Raw genomic sequence first — 26,094 nt, 5'->3', positions numbered from 1 at the left:
CTGAAAGGAGGAAGGTTAGCCAGAGGGATGGGGGGAGCTTCCAGCTTGGGGCGCACCAGGTGCTGCAGTCCCAAGGGTCCCCATCAGGATGAGGCCTGTGTTCCTCCATCCCGGCTGCCCCATCCCGGAACAGACGCTTCCTCTGTGTGGAGAGCTGTGAGCAGGGGTGACGGGCCTCACCAGACAACCTCGCCAACATTGGACGAGATGAGGTAGCGGATGAACTGCTTCATGTTGCTGTAGATGGCCCGGCCCTCCTCCACGGCAGCCACGATGGAGGCAAAGTTGTCATCGGAGAGCACCATCTCTGAGGCCGATTTGGCCACAGCAGTGCCCGAGCCCATGGCAATGCCAATCTCGGCTTTCTTCAGGGCAGGGGCATCATTCACCCCATCTCCAGTCTGGGGGGGACAAGTGAGGGAGGATCAAGCCTGAGAAACTTCCTTTCACCTCAGCCCATCCCTATGCTGAGGGTGCATTTCCAAGGAAGCTGGACAAAACCAACAGAGAGGTCAAGAGGGAGCTGAGCTTAGAGCGGCCAGAGTGATAGGAGAGTGATAGGGCTCTGCCTCGCACGCGGCCAACCCAGGTTCCATCCCTGGCATCCCATATGGTACCCCGTGCACTGCCAGGAGTGATCCCTGAGCAGAAGTAAACCCTGAACATCGCTGGGTATGGCCCCAAAGCAAAAGAGAAAGAGAATGAGCTCAGGGGAAAAAATTTAAAAATGAACAAAGAAGAATGAACTTAGAAACAAATAGTTCCGTAAATCCTCAGAAAATGGCCTTAGTAAGAGCACTGTGAGAGATATGTTTTTGAAACAAACAATATAAAGTAAATTACTTGGTGACTGCTAAGGGAGCAGGTTTGGAGGTGCGGGGAAAGAAAATAGCTGATCTATACCATAAATTAATCAGGTGAATAAATAACAATTTATAAAATTGAGTTTAGAAGTTGAAAGGAGGGAAACCAGAGAGACCGCACATAGAGACCTTGCACACAACCAGCCAGGTTCAATCCTGGGCCAGGAAATATCCCTGAGCGCTGCTGAGGATGGCACAGTAAAAGAAAGGAACTGGGTTGGGACAGGCTAAGGAGAAGGCCAGGCGGTGCAGACGTGGGTCAGAGAGACCACGTCTACTCAGGGAAGACGGCCTGGTGGGACACATGGGGGTGAGTGCCAAGCTGAGGGCCACGATGAAACTCAGATTGGTCGTGGACTGGGTGAAACTGAGGTTAGGGACAGACAAATGCCGGTCTCAGCTTTCTTCAGGGCAGGTTCACCCACATTTAGGTTAAAAGATGCCTAAAATAAAATTTTAAAGTGGACACAGTTGGGGCTGGAGAGATGGTACAATGGGTAAGGGCTTCCCTAGCATGCCGTCAAACCGGGCTCAATCCTGGGCATCCAATATGGTGCTCTGAGCACCGCCAGGAATGATTCCTGAGCACAGAGCCAGGAGTCATCCCTGAACATCACTGGGTGTGACCCCCCCCAAAAAAAATCTCAGGAGAAAAAGAGTGACTGCACGATCAACAGAAGTGGGAACCAATGAGGCGAGGGGGGGGAGGGGAGAAGGGAAGGGGCATGGGAGCATGTGGCGGGGCTCTGAACCCAGGGGAAGCACTGGCTGGGAGCACTGTGAGTCTGAAAGCGACTGCACACACCTGGAAACTACAACAGCTCAACCATAACCAAAGGAAAAAATGAGTAACCTTGGGCTTAGGTTTGAGCCCAAGCACCATAATAATAATAGTAATAATAGTAATAGTATCAACAATGAAGGAGGGCCTGTTTTGTCTGTGCTGCTGCTCTCACAGTTCTCTGTGAGGGGCCCAGGCTAGCCCTGGGAACAGGGTGGCTGAAGGTCAGATCTGAAGGTCAGACAGCAGCTCGAGGCCACCCTCCAGAAAGCTATGCTGAGCACTTTGGATTGGTCCCTAGGAATCTTTGTGGATTTTTAATTTTTTTTCTTTCAAGATAAAGCAGCATGAATTAATGGAATGAAGGAAGGGAGGGAGGGAGGGAGGGAGGGAGGAAGGAAGGAAGAAGGAAGGAGGAAGAAAGGAAGAAGAAAAGAAGAAAGGAAGGAAAGAGATAGGAAGGGAGGAAGGAAGGAGGAAGGAGGAAGGAAAGAAAAAGAAAGGAAGGGAGGGAGAGAGCAACCGGAATAAGTTGACAAAGCTTGGAGTGGAGCAGTAGCTCACAGGCTGGAGCACGTGCTTTGCATGCAGAGGGCCTAGGTACTACCCCCAGCACCACATGGACAGTCCCCCAAGCACCCCCAGTAACAGTCCCTGACCACCAAGCCTGGTGTAGCCCCTGGACATCACCAATATGGCCCCCCCATTTAAAACTTTTTCAAAAGACACCCCACCAAGGAGCAACAAGGGAGAAGCAAGGTCACGTGTGCTGAGCCACTGAGATAGACCCCGAGTGCAATACAGCACAAGACTGCATCCTCACAGAGAGCACAAGACCATCAGGGACAGGGGAGGCTCATCGGGCCTGTTCTGACATCCTTCAATGTGTCGGAAAAGCCACATAATAGAACGTTGAGGAGATAAGAACAAAGCGGGTTACAGGCCAATAAAGCGCCAAGCCCTGAAGTGTCACAACCCCCCCGCCCGCGCCCCCCTCCCCCGCAGGGCCTCACCATGGCTGTGATCTCGTTAAAGGACTGCAGGTTCTCCACGATGCGGGACTTGTGTGCCGGCTCCACCCGGGCGAAGCAGCGGGCCGTGCGGCAGGCCTGGCGCTGCTGCTCGGGGCTGAGGTCGTCGAACTCACGGCCGGTGTAGGCCTTGCCCTCCACGTCCTCCGTCTCCTCAAAGATGCCCAGCCGGCGGCAGATGGCCACAGCCGTGCCCTTGTTGTCCCCCGTGATCATGACCACACGGATGCCAGCTCGGCGGCAGCGTTCAATGCACGCGGCCACTTCTGGCCGCGGGGGGTCCAGCATGCCCACACAGCCCACAAAGGTCAGGTCCGCCTGCAGGGAAGGGATGGACATGAGCAGGCTCCGGGCCCACCCTCCCCCTGCGAACCGTCCAGCCGCTGCCTGCCCTCACGACACCCAGGCCGGGACCCACCTCATACTGCACAAACTTGCTGCTGTCGTCCAGCTGCATGTCCTCCTTCCTGGGGGGCGTATCCCGGGTGGCCAGCGCCAGGCAGCGCAGCGTGTCCGAGCCCGAGCCCCAGTCCCGGATCTTGGCCAGTATCTGCTCCCTGGAGGCGGCGTTCAGAGGGACCGAGCGGCTCCCCACGCGGACGGAGGTGCAGCGCTCGATCACACTCTCCGGAGCCCCCTGCAGTGTTGGGATGAGCAAAGCCAGCCCGTCAGGAAGGAACCTTGTCCTCCCTCCTGCCCTACTAGGGGAACGAAGCCCAGATTTGGAGAGCAGCTGCCCCAGGGGACATGTCCCCTCTAGGAAAGCTGGGACCGAAACCCCCAAGACCCCACTGTGAGTAAACACATGAGGATGGAGGACGGGGAGGCCCCAGCCTGCCGCAGAAACGGTCCCCTGCTATTTGGGGTGTGAGCCAGTCCTGCCTGGTGCTCAGGGATCCGTGCTCAGCAGGGGTCTTTGCAGCGGGACACAGGCCGAGTCCTGCAGCAGAGCGGCCCCAGGAGGGGAGGGTGACCCTAGGGCACATGTGAGGCCAGGTACTGCCCTCAGTCTGGGGCTGGGAGCACTGGCAGGCCTACTCCCCAGTGCCAGCCAATACCCTTGCTCTGGATTCACTGAGCCGATGGCAGCCTCAGTCCCTGCTGGGCCTCCCAGGAGTGCCCGCTGCTTCAGAGAGCAGGAGGCTCACCCCCAGGGACCCCGGGGGTGCAGGGGATGCTGCCTGCTGCGTTGCATCCCACCTTCACAAACATCTTGCTGCCTCTGGCTGCGGAGTCAGGGCGGGTGGGTGTGCAGTACACCGACATGGACTTCCGGTCTCGGGAAAACTCCAGCGTGAAGTCTTTTCGCATCAGCTGCTTAATGACCTGTGGGCCCAGCGGCCAGGACGGGGGGGGGGGGGCAGATCAGAAGCTTTCAGTACTTCCTGGCCAGCTGTGGTACCCAGGAAGATTCCCGCCCACCCCCCGCCCCCATCCCACAAGCCCTCGCTCCCGGCTATCCACCCCTCATGCCTGACCCTCAAGCCTCCAGCACTTTGTCCAGCTCCAGGGCCCCCAGACAGCTTCCTGACGACACTGGGCCTTTCCCAGTCCTCACACAAACTCTTCTTTCCCCCCTGAAGTACCTTCCTCCTCCCAGAAGCCTCCCTGAGCTCCTTCTCCCCGCCCACAGCTCACCGAGTTGCAGGCGCTGGTTCGCTCCAACCGGGACAGGCCCTGCAGATTTGTGTCAAACACATTCATCTTTTCCACCAGGCAGGTCAGGGCCGTCTCGGTGGCCTCGCCCAACTTCTCATACACATTCTTGGCCTGATGGCACACGAGGTCTGGGGTCAAGGGTCAGGGAGTCTCCTGGGGGACCCCTAGCCCCTCCTCCCTCTCACTCCCTGATCTCTAGAGCACCCAGTCAGAGCCTCCTGTTAGCAACTTTGCACCAAATTTGTGAGCCCTTGTGGCCCAGCAGCCCGGGGTCTGCGGGGGTCTACTCACCTTCCTTTCTGACCATCCCTTGCCCCCACCCACCCCAGGCCTCCCACCAGGGGCCTCTGCCTCTCATTGCCCACACCCTCTGCACTCATCTGACCAGACTCTCCTACATGAGCGAGGCCAGATGGTGGTGCTAGCCATCTGGCCTTGCTCCTTCCGCTCCCCTCTCTCACTCACGGGCCTCCCGCCCTGCCCCTTCACATGCTCACAACCTCTCACGTCCAGTTGCTGCCTGCTGGATTTTATTCCTGGGGATCCTCAGGCACCAAACAGCCCTTCTCTGTGGCACGGCAGTGACCCAGAGGGACAGCATCCGAGTTAACGCTGGCCTCCGACCCCTCTCTCACCTAACCTCGCTCCAAATCCCAGGTCCGAGGCCCCTAAGTCTCAGCAATCCTTGCCCTCTCTGGGAGGCTCCGGTGAGGTTCCTGGTTCTGCGACCGTCCCCCTCTCTTTGTGCTTCCCCACAGAAGTCTGGCCCAGAGTTAAACAGCACCGTTGGACCTTGTCACTCCCCTGCTCAAAACTTCTGTCCTCACCCTACCATTGGGTGTAACTTGGTCTGGCCAATTCTTCCTGGCAAGGGGCATCACCCCCCGCCCCATTCCAGTGGGGACAGACTATGCTTCTGTCTTAAGTACCTGCACCTCGCCCTCTCCCTGCAGGGGTCTCCACCTTTAGCCCCATACAGGGCAACCCGGAGCAACCGAGGGCTGTGCTCAGAGGGAGTGTCCTCGGAGCTGGGGTGGGGGGGGCAGGGGTGTGTCCAGCGGCCTGAAATCTGCAGTGGTCATGACGGGAGTGCAGGCCCACCTCGTTGTAGTCCAACGCAGAGTCATTGCACAAGGCACAGATGGTTGCCAGCTCCACCAGTCCGTCAAACTGCCCGCAGCGAACCCGCTGGTCCCCCTGGCGTCTGCAATCAGATCATGGTCAGTGCAAAGCTTCAGCCCCCAGCTCTGGGAGCGGCTGCCTGTGGCCCCACCCCCTAGGCCCGGCCCCCTGTCAATCCTCCGAGTTGTACACCCCCACCCTCCCATGAGCCTCCACTTACACTTCGCCCTCAGGGGCGTAGGTGGTGCCAGAGATGGTGAATTCATGCAAACGGCAGGAGCTGGCTTCCGCCTCTGCTACCACAAACATCTAGAAGGCGGGAAGGGGGTACACTCAGGGCAGCTCTGGGGGTGGCGCAGGGAACCCTCCCCCTCTCCTCTAGGGTCTCAGGGTGCACAGAGAGTTCAGGATCCAGGTCTCTCGGGAGCCTGCTTTGCCCCCCCGGAATGTTCAGGTGGATCCTCGGACGCCCTAGACCTGAGGGAGCCCTGAACTGGGAGGAGGCCTGGTCCCGGGGACCCTCTGTATCATTGTAGAGCATCTGGCAGGGAGAAGGGGACCCCAGTCCCTCCTGCCTCCTGGGGAGAGCTCTCAAGCCCCCAAGGAGGAGCCCCCCGGCCCACTGGGAGCACAGGCTGCTCTTCCCAAATGTGTCCCACAGGACTTCGTGCTGGGTCTGCAGGGTCCCCAGCCCTGATGTGTGTCTCAGGGATCCAGGCTCTCACTTTTTTGTCCATCAGTGGCTCTGCCAGGGAGTCTGGCTTTCTAGAAGCTGCCGTAGCACATTCCCATGCCACGGCCTGCCCAGCACTCAGCGGGTGCTCAGGGAGTGCTCCTGCCTTCCTGTTCTCCCCGCTGCACCCTGATGGACTCAACTATGGTTTCCGAGTCCTGTTTCAGTGAGGAAGCTGCTCTGGCAAAGCCCTCTGAGGGACACCCGGGGCTGCAGGGCCACAAAGCTTGTTGGCTCCCTTCCCTGTGGCAGGCTGGGAGAGGCCTCAGATACCCACGGGGTAGGCGGTGGAGGGGGGTGGGAGGAGCAAACCTGTAGCCTTCACCTGGCCAGAGGCCAGAATGCCTGGAGCCGCAGGGCAGTGGCCTGGGATGTGGGATCGAGTGCCCGGGAATAAATAATTCCTGCCCTGGCCCTCCCCAGGCCACTGGAGCTGGTGTATCTGATAACAGGGTGTACTGGAGAGCAGGCAGAATGGGGGAAAAGCAGGGTCTAGGCTCAGGTCTGCAGAGCACCAAGGCTGCGGCTGACCCCCACCCGAGCCGTCATGGCAATCGAATGAGGCGGTGACATTCAGAGATGCACCCAAAGGTGACATGTGGGTCACAGGGACCTGTGTCTAGCCAGGCACTGCTCCTCACTGTGGGAGTTCTTCTCCATGCTTTCTTTGTTTGGTGCCACACCTAGAGAGGCTTCCTCCTGCCTCTGCACTGGGGAATTACTCTGGTGGTGCTCAGGGGACTTATGGGGTGCCGGGGATTAAACCCAGGTGCGAGGCAAGCGCCCTACCTGCTGTACGATTGCTCTAGTCCCTCTTCTCCAACCTTGATCAAAAAGAAGCCAGGGGGGCTTGAGTGATAGCACAGTGGGTAGGGCATTTGCCTTGTACCCAGGTTCAGAGTCCCAGCATCCTATATGGTCCCCCGAGCACCACCAGGAGTAACACCCTGTGCATCACCGGGTATGACCCCAAAATTTAAAAAAATAAAATAAAATAAAAAAGCATCCAGGGAAAGGTCCAGGGAAGGTGGGCAGCCTGCCCAGCGCCACGCGGCCGCGCCCGTGCGAGCAGTTTAATCACTCACCCGGCAGACGGACATCTGGTTGGTGGTGAGCGTGCCTGTCTTGTCGGAGCAGATGACCGAGGTGCAGCCCAGCGTCTCCACGGAGGGCAGGCTACGCACGATGGCGTTCTTGCGGGCCATGCGCCGTGTGCCCAGCGCCAGGCAGGTGGTGATGACAGCCGGGAGGCCCTCCGGGATGGCGGCCACAGCCAGGGCCACGGCGATCTTAAAGTAGTAGACTGCACCCCGGAGCCAGGAGCCGCCGTGGGCCGGGTCAGCAAAGTGCCCGATGTTGATGACCCACACAGCTATGCAGATGACAGAGATGGCATGGGACAGCTGCCGCCCGAACTCGTCCAGCTTACGTTGCAGGGGCGTCCGCTCTGGCTCCACGGCCGCCATCTGACTCCGGATCTTCCCCAGCTCCGTGTTCAGGCCGGTGGCCACCGCCACACCCACGGCCTTGCCTGATGCGATGTTGGTGCCCTGGCAGGGGGGACATGGGGAGCAAAGCTGAGTGCCCCCGTTATGGCCCAGGGAGGAGTGGGGACCCCGCATGACCTCACTTGGCATCCCCAGGCTCCTGTCACCGACATTAGGAGATACTGTCATCCTGAGGGTCAGTTCTCTGATGCTGGGGTTTGGGTCAGTCCAGAAACCAGTAGTGCCTCGCTGGGGGCAAGCCAACACTGGCCAGGGGATGACACAGCTCTGATCCACTCAAACAGGTCTTGGGAATGACCAATACAGCAGCCTCAGGTAAAAAACGTTTGCAAATATTTACCGAACAATCCAGAAAAGTGGAGCTTAAGTCTAGCCATTCCCAAGTCCCATTAATATCTCCAGATACTGGTATTAGACTCCTCTAGCTGAGCCTTAGTGCTCTCTCTGTCACTCTCACAGATGTGTTCACAGCTTCCATACTGCCTGGCAGGGTACTGGCTCTCTTGTTCTCTCTTTTTAGGGGGTTTACAGAGGGGGTGGGGTGGTTAGCGGTGCTCAGAGATCACTCCTGGCTCTGCACTCAGGTATCACTTTTGGCAGGCTCGGGGGCCATATGGGGTGCTGGGGATTGGAACTGGATCAGTTGTGTGCAAGGCAAGTGCCCTACCTGCTGTCCTGTCACTCCAGCCCCTCAGGGGTCTCTTCTGCAAAACAGATCAACAGAGGCGCAGGCCACACCTGCTCCGAGGAAGCTGGTATCTCAGCACCCCTCTGAATGGTGCCCTGAGCCAAGGTTGGTATGAAGGAGGCAACCTTGGCAGCTCCAGCCCTCCACCTCAGGCCCCCTCAATTGGCCACACCAGGCTCCTGAGAGAGCTTCTTAGTGTCAAGGGCTGAGGCCGGGGCATTCCCCAGTGGTCCCCTTCTGCCCAGGGATGTTCCCGGCTTCCATACTGCCAGGCAGGGCACCAGCCTCAAAGAGTTGAGGGGAAGTTCAGTTTCTTCACTTTTATTCACCTCCCTGGAGGCCTGCTAGCCCCTTGGGACTAGGGGCCTGTGGCCTGAGCTTCTTAAAAGTGGATGATCCGGGGCTGGAGCAATAGCACAGCGGGTAGGGCACTTGCCTTCCATGCGGCCGACCCAGGTTCGATTCCCAGCATCCCATATGATCCTCTGAGCACCGCCAGGAGTAATTCCTGAGTGCAGAGCCAGAAGTAACCCCTGTGCATTGCCGGGTGTGACCCAAAAAGCAAAAAAAAAAAAAAAAGTGGATGATCCATATGTGGCCAGGCAACTTTCTAAAGTGTTGTTTGAAAACAAATTTCTTTATAATTTGTTATTAGACTGGAGCGATAGCACAGCGGGTAGGGCATTTGCCTTGCATGCAGCCAACCCGGGTTTGATTCCTCTGTCCCTCTCGGAGAGCCTGGCAAGCTACCGAGAGTATCCCGCCCACACAGCAGAGCCTGGCAAGGTACCCGTGGTGTATTTGGCATGCCAAAAACAGTAACAAGTCTCAATGGAGATGTTACTGGTGCCGGCTCGAGCAAATCGATGAACAATGGGATGACAGTGGTACATGATTTGTTATTGGTAAATGTTTGGTTTGCACATCTATGCTATAAACATATATACCCAGGTGTGTAAAACATTATTGGGCAAAATGGAGTCACGAATTGAAAACCTTAGGGCTGGAAAGATACAGCCCTAAGTACAGCAGATACGGTGCTTGCCATGCATGCAGCAGATCTGGGTTCAATCCCCGGCAACTCATATATGCTCAGATAGTCCCCCGAGCACTGCCAGGAGTGATTCCTGAGTGAAGAGCCAGGAGTAAGCCCCGAGCACCAAAAAAAAAAAAAAAGAGGGGCTGGAGCAATAGCACAGCGGGTAGGGCGTCTGCCTTGCACGCGGCCGACCCAGGTTCGATTCCCAGCATCCCATATGGTCCCCCGAGCACCGCCAGGGGTAATTCCTGAGTGCAGAGCCAGGAGTAACCCCTGAGCATCGCTGGGTGTGACCCAAAAAAGCAAAAAAAAAAAAAAAAGAATAAAAACAGAGCGCCCTGTCTCTAAGTCACTGGCCCTGGTTGGCCCTTCCGTGACTGCAGGCTCCGTGCCCCCTATCGCCGTGGCATTTGTTCCCATTCCTGGGGTACCGTGGGCAGGTCGTGCCCACCAGAATCCAGTTCATCCTCTCCCTGCAAAGACGCAGCAGAGCCTGGCAGTTTGGTACTTTCCCCATCTGAGCAGACTTTCCTGCCATTCTTCAGCTGTGTGGCAACCCTCCTCCCTCTAGAAGCATCTCAGTTGGGTGGTCCTAAGGGGGCGCCAGCCCTCTCCAGAGCAGGGCAGAAACAGCCGTGCAGGTCAAGGAAAAAGGAAAGTCCCGCCATTGGCTAGTCTGAGCCAGTGTCCTACTAGTGCTGCTCAGGCTGTGTGTCCTCGGGCAACTTTCTTAACCACTCAGTGCCTGTTTCCTTGCTGAAAAACTTGATAACAAAAGGAATGTGGCTCCCTCCCTGGGAGAGCACCTGCGTCACAAGTGTGAGGCCCTGGGTGGTTAATCCTTAGCACCAAGAAGAAGAAAGATGGGGGGGAGGGGAAATAATGCTGTCAAGGGTGTGAGGAGGATTAAATGGATTAAGAACTCAGTTTAGGGGCCAGAGCGTTTAGGGGCACAGCGGGTAGGGCATTTGCCTTGCACGCGACCGACCCAGGTTCAATCCTCAGCATCCCATATGGTCCCCCAAGCACTGCCAGGAGTAATTCCTGAGTGCAGAGCCAGGAGTAACCCCTGAGCATCGCTGGTGTGACCCAAAAAGAAAAAAAATAAAAGAACTCAGTTTATACATGTCAGGGGCAGAGAGCAATGCTAGGCACACAGGCTTCAGGAAACAGCTGTCAGACTGCTACACAGCTGCAGGTATTCCCAGTCATTGACAAGGCGCCCTCATCAAAAGGTTTATTTTGATTGTTGCTGTCCAGCCCTGCCCTGGGCACTTACAGAAAACAGCATGTTCTTCTTGTCCTGGTTCACAGCTCTGGGGTCTGGGATCGCGTCTGTATGCTTGGTCACCGACACAGATTCCCCTGGTCACAGGGTCAGAAGTGAGAGGCGCCACGTGAATCCAGACACCCACATCCTCCCCGCCCCCTCACCCCAGCCTCCCGGCCTCCCTCACCTGTCAGGATGGACTGGTCCACTCTCAACGTGGTGGACTTAATCTCCAGGAGCCGGAGGTCAGCGGGCACTTTGTCCCCCACTGTAGAGGAAGCGTGACTTGGCTGAGCATGGCTCTTGCTGCTGTCCCTCCCTGGCCACCCAGAAAACCAAGGGGGCTCCCAGGAGCAAGACCCCCTGGGTTTTGGGGGTTTGGGGCTGGGGTCTCTCAGAGTGTCTTGGCCCCCGGCATAGTGTCCCCAGCTGCCAAAAAGCATTTTTTTGCCCAAGAGATCTGGAGGGATCTGGGCGTTGCCCCCCGCCACTGAGACCACAGGGGAGGATGAGAGGGCTGTCCTATACCAAGAGCTGCTGCCCACGTACCTGCCACTTCCACGATGTCCCCGGGGACGATGTCCCGGGCCCGGATCCTCTGCACGCCCCTCCGGTCCGAGCGGATCACCTTGCCCATCTCAGGCTCGTACTCCTTCAGCGCCTCGATGGCGCTCTCCGCATTGCGCTCCTGCGAGACACGAGACCCTGTGGGGTGACACGCTGGGGACCAGGAAGCAGCAGGCAGGGTGGGGGATGCCAGGGCTCAGCCCCATGCTCAAGATCCCACCTGCCACACGCCCACGACGGCATTGGCCACGAGGATCAGCATGATGACCAGCGGCTCCACGAAGGCTGTGGTGGTCTCCTCGCCCTCCTCGAACCAGGCCAGCACCTGCCCATTAGAGCGGGTGAGTCTGGGTGCTGCTGGGGGCACCCCAGACTCTAAGGCAATCACGTGGCGGGGGGGGGACCCTGGCTCTGGGAGGGGTCTCTGCAAAGGCCTTGGCTTGGAAGATCCACCCCACACGTAGTAGTGGCCACTGAGGCCAACCTCAGGACTACCAGTGGTGACAGCACCTGAGAACTTGCTAGAAATACAGCTCTTGGGGCCCATCCCAGGCTTCCCACGGTAGAAACTGAGGTGGGTGGGCCAGAGAAATAGTACAGTGAGTAGGGAACTTGCCTTGCACTCGACTGACTGACCTAGAATTGATCCCCAGCACCCCAGGTGGTCCCCCAAGCTCCACCAGGAGTAACTCCTGAGCTCAGAGCCAGGGACAAGCCCTGAGCACTGCTAGGTGTGGTCCCAAAGCCAGTTTTTTTTTAAAAAGTGAAAATAAAAGAAAAATAAATGGATGGGGCCCAGCAATCATGCCTCACAATCCAGGTGACCCAGCTACGGACTCAAGGACACACAACTGAAAATTAAGAGGGGTGGAAGGGGGTCACAGGCTTGGTGTCCATGTGTAGGGGTAGGGCAATGGTGTGAAGGGCACTGCTCCCTTGGTCCAGTGCCCACAAGGACAGTGCATGTCCAGAAGGGTGAGACCCAGAGATGGGGTGAGGGGAGAGCTGCCCCCCCCAGAACTCCACACTCAAGACCACCAAGACGAGGGCCCTGGTGCCCCCAGATATGGGGCCCACAGTAGAGCGGGTCTCACCAGCAGGGCTGATGACAGGCCCCTCAGGTCCAGGGGGTGTCTAGGCCAAGGAAATGAGGACGAGCAAGGGGGGCACATCAGTGAGTGAAGGGTGTGAGGGTGATGGAGGAGTCAGGGAGCCAGGGAGCTCCCCAGTGGGTGGTTTAGGCCCTTGGGGACCCGGCCAGGGGCTGCAGACACTTGATGGGCACGATGAGGAGCTCTGCTGGCATATGGAGGGGAGAGACAGGACATGCAGCTAAATTTGACATGGTTTGTAGGCCAGTTCCCTCAGGAAGGCGTATCTGGTCCAAAATGTCACCAAGCGGCAGGTAAGGAGACCTGGGCCAGGGCAGGGGGCTGGGGGCTCCCTCCGACAGAGTGTCAGGGGGCCTGGTGGGGCCAAGGAGGAGCTGGGCAGCAGGCGCCAGCTGGAAGGATTCCAGCCAGGGAAGGTGAGGCCTAAGGGAGCAGCCAGGGCACTTATGGCAAAGCCAACCCCACAGTCCAGGCACGGCCCCGTCCCAACCCTGCCTCCCGGCCGCCGGGCACGGGCCGTACTCACGAAGGAGACCAGGGCGGCCAGCAGCAGGATGCGCACCAGCAGGTCCTGAAACTGCTCCAGCACCAGCTCCCACAAGGACTTCCCTGGGAAGCAGAGCTCCGCGTGAGGCCCGGCCCCGGGGAGAGGAGAGAGGGGACCCGAGGGTGTGCAGACCTCGCAGGGCGGGGTGGGGAGGGTTGGGATGCGACCTCACCTTCGTCTGTCGGGAGCTCTGCGGAGTCCACACAGTCAACGGGAGCCATGGGGAGACAAGAGACGGTGGGTGAGGCTCAGGGGGCGCCTCGGAGCAGCCCATCCCCCACCATGATGTTCTGGATGGATTCCCCAATCTCTGGGGCCACAGAATGAACGGTCTGAGGTCTGGGGTGCCACCCCACTCTGGCTGAGGTGTCCGGCGTGCGTCCCTCAGTCCATCCCTCCCCGGCCGTTCTCACCAGTCCCCTGCACTGCACTTTCTCAGGTCCCATCCCGAGTGCCCCACCCGTGTGACAAGGCCAATCTTCCTCAACGTGAGAGTGTGAGCTCAGGCTGCCTCTGACCCCACCCCCGGGCCTCTCCCTGGAGACCCGGGCAGTCAGGAACACTGAGGGGGTCAGTGCCCGTGGCTGCGTCCACCTTGTCCCTTGCCAGACCCCACACTCTGGGCACACTCAGTGAAGACCCCTCCAGGCCGACACATGCACACATCCCCAGATAAACATCCCCTCTCCCCAACAACACCAGCCCTCGCCCCTCGCCCACATCCCGGTCAGGTGGAGCCGGACGCCTGGACCCCTCAAGTTCTGAGTCTTCCCCGCAGCCTGCAGAGGAGGCGGCCTGGGCACGCCGACCCCTCCACAGCTGCAAGAGCTGGGGTGACCGCAGGGAACTGGGTCACAGAGCAAGTTGGTGTGTCTGTGGGGTCTTTGGGAGGGGAAGGAGCGAGGCCGTGGGCAGGCACTCTGGGGGGCTTCTCCACCTGCTGGAGGGGCTCAGACCTGCTCAGACCTCCCCAGGTGTGCACAGAGGGCTGAGTGGGCCAGTGGCATGGCACTCCCGGAAGCTGAGCCCAAGGCCCACCGGCATCCCTCTTCCTCCTCCCCCTTCCCGACACTGGCCCTTGCCTCTGTCCACCTGCCTCTGTCCACCAGCTTTTCCCTGGGAGTCCTGCACCTGTTTGGAAGGTCTGGGGTCTGCACCTGGCAGCTGCACCATGCTGAGTGCCCAGTAGCCCACAACAATCCCAGGAGGGAAACATGTAACCTAAAAATACACTTTCTAGCATTTTCTCCAAAGTCCTATTTTAGGCAGCGACTGACATTTTCCGTGGAAAATGTAATCTCCAGTGTCCTGCGTTGAGATTAAAATCAAACAGACTTTTTCCTTCTGATCTATTTAGCTGAAGTGAACAGGAAAGGCGGGGGAGACCAAGCCAGGTTTCTGGGCCAATTCTCCGATGAAGCAGGGTCCATCGGAGGCCACCCTGGCCAGGCCCAGGCCCAGTCCGGCTCCAGCCCCTAAGAGTGCCAATTTCCAGGCTCTCAACAGCCCAGCGAGGTGAGGGGGAAGCCTCAGCCCCGTCTCTGTGGAAATCTTCAGGGTTCCTGACCCAAAAGAGTGTCTCATGTCTCACCTGAATCCATCTTGTCCCCACCCTCATTCTGATGGCAGACAGCCCCATGCCACCAGACTCGAGGAATTTTGTTCTGGGCAAGGCTGAGGTGTGAGGCTTGGAAATCTGTTATGCACGCTCACGTGTGGGGCACAGGGACCAGCCCCAACCCCAACCCCGCGATGAGCGGATGGGAGGCTGGCGTGTGAAAGGTGCAGGAAAATCAGGCCAGAACTCTGCTGGTGGGCCAGATGTCACTCCCACAGCCTCACTTGGTCTCATGCTCACCTTCCACCTGGCTCCTCCCCCTTGCTCTCTGACCCATGACCCGAGCCACCTCTGGAGGTCAATAGGGCATTTCCCCAAATATTCTGGGTTCTGCCCCCATGGTGGGCACTGTTGGGAGCCAAGTGGGTTGCGAAAGGAAGGACAGGTGTGCCTGACCTGGGCACTGACCTCGGGGGAGCCTCTCAAGGGGGAAGAGGAGGGGCCTACCCTGCTGGAGGGGGTCAGGAACTCCCCCCTCCCTGCCCTTCTTTTGGCTTTTTGGGTCACACATGGTGGTGCTCGGGGTTACTCCTAGATCCACACTCAGGAATTACTCCTGGTGCTCAGGAGACCATATGGGATGCCGGGGATTGAACCCAGGTTGGCCGTGTGCAAGGCAACCCTCTGTGCTATCACTCCAGTCGCTCACTCCCTCTCTCTGACTGGTGTCTGCTCTGTGGAGCTGAGAGACACTGTATGAGAGGCCCAGAGCCACAGTTGACCATCCGGAACACGGGGACAGAACAGGGGAGAAGAAATGGCTGCTGTGATTTTAGCCACAAAGAACTGGGACGACGGCAACTGAGCTGCCCTGGGCTGGCTCCACTTCTCAGACCTGACTCCGCCTCCGCTGACCCCACGGCCCCCAGGGGCTCAGCCAGGTGTGTGGTCACAGCAGAGGCCCTGCCCGGCCTACACAGCTGGGAGACGGGTCTGCTGTGACCCTCATTACCCTGGGAGCCCCCATTCGCTCTCAAGCGGGATGTGTAACTGTGATGCGTCAGCTGCATTAGCAATGAGCGGATGGGAGGCTGGCGTGTGAAAGGTGCAGGAAAATCAGGCCAGAACTCTGCTGGTGGGCCAGATGTCACTCTAATTCATCAGGGGCACCGCCCTCTTGTGACACTCAAGACACCCCATAAGGAAGAGGCAAGTATTCCCACTGGACAGAGTGAACCGGTGAAACACAAGCTAAGTGAGCCATTCGCGGACACACAGCGGGGAAGGGGCAGGAGGAGGTGGGACCGGGCAGCTGGGGCTCAGCCCCCTGCTCTGGGCTCCTGTGCTATTGCGGGCAGCCCTGCCCTCCCATCCCGCCCAATTTCTTCCAGCCCAGGTTACCTAACAGAAACGTGGTATCCCCCATTCTGACGACTGGACTCAAGGCCCTGACTGGGGGGTCTCACTTGCTCCCTCCCCTTCTGCTGGCCTTGGGTCCTCAGGGGCAGTGTTTTGGGGGTCTGAGATCCTGCCTGCTCCGGTCAGGCCTGCAACACACTCTGATTCCGCAAGACCCCATTGGCCCCACTTCCCCTCCCAAGACTGAGCTCCAAGAGCCTCAAACGGTGCTACTGCTTCCTGTGCCCCAGCAGCACTGAGGGAGCTGCTGGGTCGGGTGCCCCAGTTCAGGAGACCGCCCAGCTCAGCCCACTTCATTCATCGGCCCCGCTGCCCGGGTCGGCCCACACGGGATGTGCTCCCTTCCTGGTCTTCAACCGGATTGGGGTGTGTGTGAGAGAAAGTTCCCCCACTACCTCTCGCAAGGTCCCCTCTGTGAGTCAACCCAGAGATGCTGGAGGGGTCCAGAGTTCGGCTGTGGGTCGTGGGCCAGAGAGGGCGCAAGCAGAAATGTTTCACAGCTTTGAGCAGAGTCTGTACAGAGGGAGTGAGTTGAAGCCCTGAGCTCACTCCTGGAGAGATGGCCACGTGCGCTGTTGGAACAGTGTTCCAGGGCCCCCATCTGCCAATGAGGGCAGGAAGAGGCATGACATCGGCAGAGTGCCTTGATGACAACAAGGGGCAAAATGCAAAGGGCTGAGAACCACGCACGGCTGGGCAGGCGGTCAGCGAGTGGGATGAGAGCAGCCACTGAGTCAGCACGAGAGCGGCCCCCGCCCCCGCTGCATGAGACCCCAGCTCCCACACACAGTAGGTGCTGGACAAATGGATGTCCCCACGCTGACCTTCAACAGCTCGCCTTGGTCTATAAGACAGGGACCAGCCACCACGGGACCCTCAAGGCCTTCCTGAGGGCCCCAGTCTGCCCTTTCAGAAACACTCCATGTCTCGGGAGTCCGTTGTTTCTCTGCCAAGTAAGACACCCCGGGATTGCCACTGCCACCTCCTTTGGTTTTTCTCTTCTTGTTTTTGTTTGTGTTTTCCAGGAGGGAAGTTGAGCCACATTTGCTGGAGCTCAGAAGCTACTGCCGAGTTCTGGCCAGTTAGCTCAGTTGGTTAGAGCGTGGTGCTAATAACGCCAAGGTCGCAGGTTTGATCCCCGTACGGGCCAGTAGGTCACTACTTTTGGGGCTGGAGCGATAGCACAGCGGGTAGGGCGTTTGCCTTGCATGTGGCCAACCTGGGTTTGAATCCCAACATCCCATATGGTCCCCTGAGCACCGCCAGGAGTAATTCCTGAGTGCAGAGCCAGGAGTAACCCCTGTGCATTGCCAGGTGTGACCCAAAAAGCAAAAAAAAAAAAAAAAAAACTCTTAAAAAAAAAAAAAAAGAAGCTACTGCCAGATCTGTGTTTGGGGGACTACGTGGTACCGGGTATCACGCCCCTAGCCTCCTGCATGAGGATTCCAGCCTGAGCCCCCTTGTCTGCTCTCACCTCTTTGGGTCTTGCAAAGGCTTCTTCCCTCTGAGATTTTGCTCTTGCCATCCCCCGCTGGCTGGAAACCTTCCCTTAAGCCTCCACTCTGCCCTTCTGTCTCCTTCATCATCAGAGTTGGGGCCACCCCCACTTGACCGCGCACCTCCATGGTGCGGAGCCGCTGAGTCAGCCTGAGTCCACACAGCCCTGCGCCACTGTTTACCCAGTTGTGCACTCGGGTGGCCGGGGCCCTGGGCCTGCAGCCTGAAGCCCAGAAGGAGGAGATGCAGGGCCGGGCAGCACCCAGGCTCCATGCACCAGCTGTTCCCTTAATCCTCCCTGCAACTCCTACCTTCTAGCAACATTGGAAACTGGTATTTCAGCTTCTAAATGTCGGCTGGAGCTGGGAGAGGCAAGTGTTCACCAAGGTCTTCCTCAAAGGTAAATTTGCAGAGCAATTAAATCATCACTTGCAGATTCCCGAGAGGCCCTGACTGGGCAGACCCCGCCCAGCCCACCTGGCCCTGCTGGGTCTCCGGGGCCCTCCTGGAGAGCACAGCCTGGTCTGCTCTGTGGGGGGCCCCCTCTCCCCCTCCCAATCCTGCTCATGCCTCCCTGATCTCCCACCTCCTCTTCCAGCTGACCTGAGAGGCAAAAGGTGTGCTCAGCAGCTGTGTGTGCAGGGGCTGAGGCTCTGGGGGGCACACTCCAGGCTCCCCCTCTGCTCTATTGAGAAGGACACTGAGGCTGGGGGTGGGGCAAGTCTTCCTCAAGCCCCCCCTGCAGGTCTGCCGCCCCTCTGGCTTCCTGCCACTCAGATTGGCTTCCCACATACAGGTGGCCAACTGGGGCCAGGGTTGAGGGGGCAAAGAAGTTGGCAGGTTCTAGGGTTCCCACCTGGCATTACAAGGGCCATCACCCTACTGTATAGGTGGGCAGTGGGAGGCTGCCTCTTCCTACTCCCCCACAGATCACCTGGGGTCTTGCCCGACCCACAACCCTGTGTTCTCGGGGACCATGAAGTGTGGGTGACCGGCAGGATGGACTCTGTCTGTACTGCCTCTGGCTATGACTGTCTTGCAATTTCCATCCTGTCCCCCCAAAAAATGGATCCTGAGCCCATGCAAAGATGCTCAACAGGTTTGGGGGAGGAAAAACGCAGGTCACACTATGATCTTCCCTAGCAGACCAGCACAGACCAATGTCCGCAAATGCTGCATTGGAGAGGCATTGGAGAGATAAGCCAGCAGGGCCATTTATGGAGATAACTGAGCAATTGCTTTCAAAAACTTATATACACGTGCCCTTTGACCCAGTGATTCCATGTCTAGGAATTTATCTTTGGGTGATAACAATAAGTCGTTATAACTATCATGTAAGGTAGTTATAAGTCATTATAACTTACATGTAAGACATGTAAGATAGTTACATGTCGTATGACAGGACATGGGGAAGGCTCTGGAAGGCCTGTGTGCCAGCAGAGATTGAAACAAATGAGGCTCCTACCAAAGCCAAAGTGGAGAAGTCCATGGCTGGGCCATGCAAAGCCACACTAGCCACCACCCTGTGTGAGTGACAAGAGTAACTGCCGAGTGGAAAGGGGCCAAATGTCCCCCGAAATCCAAGTAGCCCTGTCAGGGGGGCACTACCCCAGGAACACCTAGAAGGTGCCCGACACACCCACTTGGGTTGGGAACTCAGAATGTTGCCCCATGCAAAGCTTTTTATTCAAAAAAATAAACTTAGGCCCCCTTCCTCATTTCCCCCGCCCCCCTCCACTGAAGCTGAGCCCTGGGCCCCACTGGGACCTGCAGCAAACGGTGGGTTCAGAGTTGTAGTGTCATGGCCCTGTAGAGGGAGGTGTCAGAGGTCAGAGAGAACTCCCAAGGGGAGAGCCGTGCAGTGCAGTGTGTGTTGGGAGGTGGGGTGGGCACACGCACTGAGTACTGCAGAGTCACCTCCCAGCTCTGTGGGCGGGGGAGGGGGAGGGAGGGGGTGGGGAGGGTTGGCGAGCAGGACCCTCGCCCCAGCCTCCCTCCCTTGGCAGAATTTGCACACTTGGGTACTTAAGCAAATCACTTCCTTGTGGTTTCTCAGCTAACGACCTTGCAGGTGCAGAGACTCCGGGTGAGGGCAACTCTTGTCCCCAGGGTGTTCCCCTCCAGCTGCAGCTCCCACCCAGGCCACATGAGTGATTAGGAGGGCAGCTTCATCGACGGGAACATGCAAAAAAAAAAAAATCCAAGACAAGAATCTTGCTACAGCGCCATCATGAGGAAACTGAGGTGCGGAGAGGGGGAATGGCTCAGAATGGCTGGTGACGGGTAGCACAGCTCTGAGGAGGCATAAAACCCTAAAAGTGGGGCCGGAGCGATAGCATAGCGGGTAGGGCGTTTGCCTTGCACGCGGCCGGCCCCGGGTTCGATCTTCGGCATCCCATATGGTCCCCCAAGCACCGCCAGGAATAATTCCTGAGTGCAAAGCCAGGAATAACCCCTGAGCATTGCTGGGTGTGACCCCCCCCCCAAAAAAAAACCCTAAAAGTACCACCTGGTGGAGGCTACAGGACCCCCACTGACCTTCAAGAAGGGCTGACAAGAGGTGGGCTGGGAAATCCGGCAGGAGGGGCAGCCAGGTCCCTCTCCTCACCTGCCTGGAAGGTTGGAGTGGGGGGTTAAGAGCCAGGGGGAGGAAGAGCCCTTCAGGGCCAGAGCTGGGCTGGAAAGGCAGAGCTGACCCTAATTCCAGGGGGCTCCAGAGCCTGTGACCCCCGACCTAGAACAGACAGGGAAAGCAGCTCCCACACCCCTGCACAGCTCTGTCCCTTACGTGTCATCTGCACCCCAACTTGGAACCTGGCCTCAGTTCCCTCCGTGGGAAAGCACGTTGGTGTCTTCATACAGTTGTTTGGAAGAAGCAGCATACGGGGTGCTGAGAACAGCGCCCGGCAAGAAGCAAGCGCGCAGGGTTAGCGGCTCTTATGCTAAGCAGCACCATCAGAGCACAAGGCAATAACCAGGGAACTCCAGTTTCCCCCCACCCGGAAAGGCACATCCATCTCCCACCACATAGAGAGCCCTACCTATCACCTCCCGGGATGCTCAGCGGCCAGACCCCCCGTTTCCCCTCATCCTGACAACATGGGGAATAGCCAGAGCCCCTCCGCTGCTGGAACGATGAAGATATGGGGTCCAGATGGAGAGGGTCCCCAGTCTGGGTCCTGCAGAGCTGGGCCGTGGAACCCCAGATCTGCGGCTGTCTCTTGTTCCCTCCCCAGGTTAGGGGGTCAGGCCCTGCTGCCCTGCTCGCTCTGACAGGACGCCCTCTCTGCCAAGTCACTAATGGGGGATATTAAATAATATTTATCTCCCCAGTTCCTCCCACAGCTGCACTAAATATAGAAGCTAATTTTTTTGAAAAAGGATTTCTGCTCCAGAAAGATAATATTTATATAAGAGGTGGTTTTCATAAACCAATACTAACCCCAAAGCTCTTCCTAGTTCTCAAGGCAGCCCTGGGCATTGGGACACTGGGGTCAGGAGAACACCTTTCCCTCTGGATGGCTGCGAACCCAGAGACAGTGAGGCCCCGAGATCTGGCAGGACACGGGGTCCAGGCTGCATTTTGTGGGTGGGAGGGGGACAATTCTCTCTGAGGCCCAGACATTCTGCCCTCAAACTTGGAGGTGGGTGCGGTGGTGGCAGGTCCTGCCTGGGAGCGACATGGTATGGCGTCCCCCCTGCACTTTCCCTGGGGGGCCCCACATGCAGGCACACTGGGCCGCACCTGACATTAGCAGTGCCTTTGGGCTCCTTAGAAGGAAGAGGAAGAAACGCCACTTCTCCCAGCCAGACAGCCACAGCACGAAGCTCCCTCTTTGCCCAGGACGGGTTGGCTGCACTCCGGGTCACCCGGGCCTCCCCCAGGAAACTCCCTGAGTGAGGGTTTCACTCGCACCCCTCCCTGCACCCCGCACCCCAGGGAAGTAGGTCTCCTGGGGAGCAGATCAAAGCCCCACCGACTCCCGCCAGCCACATCCGCCTCTGGGTGCAGAAAGAGGAAGACCTGTGCCGTGGTGGCGGCCCCAAGGCTGCCAGCTGACAAGCTGCACCTACGGGACATTTTATGAATCTCTCGGAGGCCAGGCCTCGGGTCCCCGCTGGTGCCGGGCAGCTGGGCTCCGTGCGCGCATCTGCACGCGACGCGCGGCCGGCCGGCGGCAGGGGTGGGGGTGCACACTCGGGCTCGCGCGGGGTAGTGGGGACCTGCGAGAGGCGGAAAGCCGGGGAAGCAGAGCGGGGAGTAGGAGCAAGAGCGTCCAAAACCCCGAAATCCATATTAGGGTCCCCGACGAAGGGGGCCGCGCAGCCCCTCGGGGAGCCCCAAGAGCATCTCAAGAGGTTTCCGGAGCCCTCGCTTTCTGCCCGCGCGCCCGCGCGCACAGCGAGGGGGAAGGCCCGCTCGGCAGCCGCTGGAGCGGCGGGGAGACTGAGGCTCGGCCCGCGCCGCCCCCTGGACCCCACCGCGCTCTCACCGTTGGGGCCGTAGCGCTCCCGCGCGGCCGTCACCTGCGCCGGGCTCAGGCCGTCCTCGGCCGTCACCGAGAAGCCGCGCAGCACGTCGGCGGTGGGGAGCAGGTGCGCCGCCTCCATGCCGCCCCCGCGCTGTCTACCGTCCGCACCGTCGGGTAACGCTTCTGCGCGTGCCTACAGCGCGGGGCGCGGGCGGCTCGGGCCCCGGCGGGCGCCGCGCGAGGGCATGTCCGCGCTGGGACCTTCCCCGACGGCAGTGGCGGCGGCGGCCACGGCCCGCGCCAGGATGCTGCGCCCCGGGCTCCCTCCCCGGGGCGGGGCGGCGCCGGGCCCGCCCCGCACTCACACCCCTTCCGGCCTCCCTCAGAGCCCGCCGCAGCTCCGCCCCCGCAGCGCCCCGGGGCACCGGGCTGGGTCACCCGCACATTCAGCAGAAGAGGGAATTGAGCCGGGAGCGCACTGAGCGTGGGGGAGCCGAGGGCACCGGGCTGGGAGCGGTCCGCGGAGCTCAGGGGTCCCCCCCAACACTAAGATTTGGGGTGGGGTGCAGAGTGCCAGTGACCTAGTTGCCGCCTTTGGCACCCTTGGGGGTCCTAGGAAATGGCAAAATGGGGGTGCCCCTAGAGGGGCTTCCAACCCAACCATGATGTCCAACCAGAATTCTGGGTCCAGGGGGATCCCCCAAACCTGTGCGTGAACAGAGCGCTTCCACCAGGTTCCATTTGTGCTTTCTCTCCTGCAATGAGCAGTTATGTCTCCTGTGAGCATTGCCACTTGCCGTGCACCGGTACGTGAGTGGCCTGGGACTCACACCCTCACCCCAGGAAGAAATGGAACTGCAGGGGATGTCCCCTAGAAGCCAGTGTGGATGTGGTGAAGTTTCTCACCAGATTCTCCATGGTGAGTGACCCTGGCCCAGAAGAAGACCCTGGCCCTCCTCTCCAGCTATTCAGGGGACGCTAGGAATAAAGCCTGCAGGCCCCGGAAGTAAACCGTGGAGAAGCAGAACCCCCCTCTCTCCCTGGAAAGAGCCCTCTAATCCATACCCCTCCTGCTGGAAACAGCTGGCTGCATCCCACTGCAACTTTTCCTCTGGGTGCCCAGGCTGAGCCCACATGGTGGGACGTTCATGTCCCAGGGATCCCTGCAGTGGACACGCCCACTAGTCCCTGCTCAGCCTTCTCAGACCTGTGGCTCCTGCGCCTTTTCTCATTCTCGCAGGCAGAGCTGGGGTCTCCTCCTCCTGCTCCCCCAGCAGACTTGCTGGGTAAGGCCTGGGGAGACCCATTGATTGCTCTTTCCCTCCGCCTCACCCTGCTCTGTACACAGAAAAGAAAGCTGATTTTTCTGGCCACAGTTCCTTACCGCCTGACATTTTAGAGCTCAAGTTCAGTCTCCCCAGGTATCTTCATTCTGTCCCTTTCTTCCCACCTGTACCCACAAAGACCTACCTACCCCTCAGTTGCCAGGAAAAATATTAGTGGGAATGTGGTTGAGGTCAGAGCCCAAGAGCTTCTCACTAGAGACTTGTCTCCCAGGGCCGTAAAGCCGCCAGGAACCCTCACCTCCCCACCCACCTGTCCTGGCGTTTCACTTCCCTTCTGCCAACTGCAAGGGCCTTAGCCCCAGTCTTTCCTCCTCCTTCCTCAGCTGTCACTTGGTGTTTGCTAGGACCAGAGGCCTCTTGTTTGCTCTGGCTGCCTGGCCCGTGTTTCCTTTCTCCAGCCCAGCCCGCCTCCAAGCCACCCCGGCAAGGCCCCCAGCTGCTGGCCACTGCGGCCCCTACCATGCACTTGCACCTGTCAGCGTGTCCACCTGCTCAAAGGCAACCACTGCAACTCTGGGACAGCGCTTGAGGCCCCCATGGAATCATGTGCATCCTTTCACGTGCCAACCACCTACCTGGGCGCTTGTGTGACCCTACCCCTGCCCTCTGCCTGCCCTGGGCAAACAGTGGCCAGGATCGCATGGTCACCAGCATGCTGTGGGTTGGGCAGTCTGCCTTCCCCATCTCCCGGCTGCTCTGTCCCGCGAACATCATACTTAATGTCCTGTCCCAACTCTGTGTCCCCAGCAGGACAAAGGGGGCTGGGACATGCCTACCCACCTCACATAAGGGGGCCAGAGTGGGGCCTGGGAAAGTTTGGGAAGAACTTGGAAACAAAAACAGTCAGAGGGGACAGGGCATGTGGTCTGCCCACTTGCTTGCATGTGGCCTACCCAGGTTATATCCCTGGCACTCCATATGGTCCACTGAGCACTGCCAAATGTGACCATGGAGCACAGAGTCAGGAGTAATTCCTGAGCACAGCTAGTGTGCCCAAAATCAAAAACAAAGAAACATTTTTTTTAAGAGCTGAGTCAAAAGTAGATCTAGGCCGGGGCTGCAGAGATAGCACAGCGGGTAGGGCGTTTGCCTTGCACGCAGCCGACCCGGGTTCAAATCCCAGCATCCCATATGGTCCCCTGAGCACGGCCAGGGGTAATTCCTGAGTGCAGAGTCAGGAGTAACCCCTGTGCATCGCCAGGTGTGACCCAAAAAGGCAAAAAAAAAAAAAAAGTAGATCTAGGCTGATTACTTAGTCCCTTAACTTGGTTAGATCATGAGGAGCAAAGATACTGGAGTAGATCAGAGGGCAGGACTAAGATACAGAGAACCTTGATTGCTCATGCAATCACATGTACTTATATGTCTCTTTTTTCTATGTTTTTTTCCAGAGGGGAACCTCCCAAGAGTGTTATAGGGGCCCAGGGGCCACTCCTGGTGATACTTAGGCTGCCTGGTTCAATTTTAGGGTCTTAGAATGTAGTACGCTTGGGCCCTGTGGTGCTGGGGACTATCAGGGTCACCCTGGCAGTCCTTAGAGGCTTTTGGGCCATACCTGGTGGTATTCTGGGAGCCATGTGGAGCCAGGTTTCAAATTCAGGTCCTGGTGCATGCAAACTTGCTTGTCTGAATGATCTCCCTGGCCCCCTGTACTGAAGACTCTTGAAGCAATACGGTTAGATTTGTCCTCAAGGAAAACTTCCACCTGGTTTTCAGTTGGTGCGGGGAAGGAATGAAAGAAAACTTCCAGCTGGTATGGGGAAGGACTTAAAGGGGAGAACTGAGACCAAGAGGATTCAGGACTATTGAGAAGGTCTTGGGTTAGGGAGATAGCTTAAATGGCTGGAGCACAGGTTCTGCATACAGGAGCCCTGGGTTCGATCTCTGTCTTGTGTTAAAATATTGGGAAAATAATTCCTTTTAAAAATCTTCTTTTTAACCTTTATTTAAACACTATGATTTACAAATTTATTCATAATACAATTGTTCCAGGAATTCAATATTCCAACACCAGTCCCACCACAAATGTGCCCTTCCCTCCAATATCCCTGGTTTCCCGTACATGCCCTAAGCCTACCCCCTTAGCAGGCACTAATTAATTTACTTTGCATTGCTTATCACAACATCAGCCTCCTCATGGTGTTGCTAAAGTCATGGCCTGAGGATTGCTGAGCTGTTAGGTGTCAGCTGGGCCCTCCATGTTGCCGGTCTCACTCCCTGAGCTTAGCGGGCTTCTACTCAATGTCCCCATCTCATGTTCTTGTTTCTCCTGGGCTGTCAGCTCTGGGAAGTTCGGAGAGCGGCATGGCCGCCTATGTGACTGTTCCCTTCAGGGACTGTGGGGACGGGACGATCAGCTGCAGGGTCTCTGTGGCCTCTCTGAGATCAGTCCTGGAGCTGGGCCGTTTCTCTGGCAGGGCTGGGAGCCTGAAGTGGGTGGATGGAGTGCTGAGCCTTTGGCAGGGTGGGGACTGGGTCTGTCCCTTTCTGGCCTAGGGTCCAGAGATCTTGCCCTGTGGCAGCTGCATCTGTTGGGGATAGCTCAGCTGCCGGTGTCTGAGAACAACTAGAAGCTCGGGGGAAATATTTTTAGTTGATGCAGAAAGTGGTGCAAAGGTAGATGCTCTGTAAGCTTGGTGCTGCCGGCAGCCATCTTGCCTTGGGAGGATAGCATCTGGCTGCCAGGGAGGTCCTCAGAGATGGAGGGAGACTCTCCAGAGCTGTTTCGGGAGCTCACTCGTAGCTAGTGGTAAAGCGCAATGTCACAAAGCTCTGCGCCTTGTCCTTGAGTCCCATGCTTGGCTGGCGCTAGGTCCAAGCATGGCCCCCTGCATCCCACTTTGCTTAAGGCAGCTGTGCTTCTCCCCAGGGGCCCAAATCCT

General features: G+C 58.2%; 1 protein-coding gene and 1 non-coding gene across 2 annotated transcripts in view; one reads left to right on the top strand and one right to left on the bottom strand.

Moving 5' to 3' along the window:
• Positions 1–22,142, bottom strand: part of ATP2A3 (ATPase sarcoplasmic/endoplasmic reticulum Ca2+ transporting 3) — a 31,410-nt gene extending 9,268 nt beyond the window's left edge. Inside the window, exons 1-15 of the mRNA XM_055131375.1 lie at positions 21,888–22,142; positions 13,093–13,110; positions 12,900–12,982; positions 11,482–11,586; positions 11,244–11,382; positions 10,882–10,962; positions 10,704–10,789; positions 7,275–7,739; positions 5,677–5,765; positions 5,436–5,538; positions 4,314–4,445; positions 3,876–4,001; positions 3,094–3,312; positions 2,658–2,993; positions 181–401 (exon numbers count right to left, since the gene is read on the bottom strand). Coding sequence (XP_054987350.1) covers positions 181–401; positions 2,658–2,993; positions 3,094–3,312; positions 3,876–4,001; positions 4,314–4,445; positions 5,436–5,538; positions 5,677–5,765; positions 7,275–7,739; positions 10,704–10,789; positions 10,882–10,962; positions 11,244–11,382; positions 11,482–11,586; positions 12,900–12,982; positions 13,093–13,110; positions 21,888–22,005 — 2,321 coding nt within the window. The 5' untranslated portion in view covers positions 22,006–22,142. The remainder of the gene's footprint in view (positions 1–180; positions 402–2,657; positions 2,994–3,093; positions 3,313–3,875; positions 4,002–4,313; positions 4,446–5,435; positions 5,539–5,676; positions 5,766–7,274; positions 7,740–10,703; positions 10,790–10,881; positions 10,963–11,243; positions 11,383–11,481; positions 11,587–12,899; positions 12,983–13,092; positions 13,111–21,887) is intronic.
• On the top strand, positions 16,974–17,047 carry TRNAI-AAU (transfer RNA isoleucine (anticodon AAU)). Its single transcript has one exon. It is a non-coding gene; the product is annotated as a tRNA-Ile (tRNA).
• Positions 22,143–26,094: the final 3,952 nt, after the last annotated feature.

The sequence above is a fragment of the Sorex araneus genome, chromosome 3 (assembly GCF_027595985.1).
Source record: "Sorex araneus isolate mSorAra2 chromosome 3, mSorAra2.pri, whole genome shotgun sequence".
Taxonomy (NCBI): domain Eukaryota; kingdom Metazoa; phylum Chordata; class Mammalia; order Eulipotyphla; family Soricidae; genus Sorex; species Sorex araneus.
The sequence above is the reverse complement of the archived record's forward strand: the minus strand, read 5'-3'. Positions and strand labels throughout refer to the sequence as shown.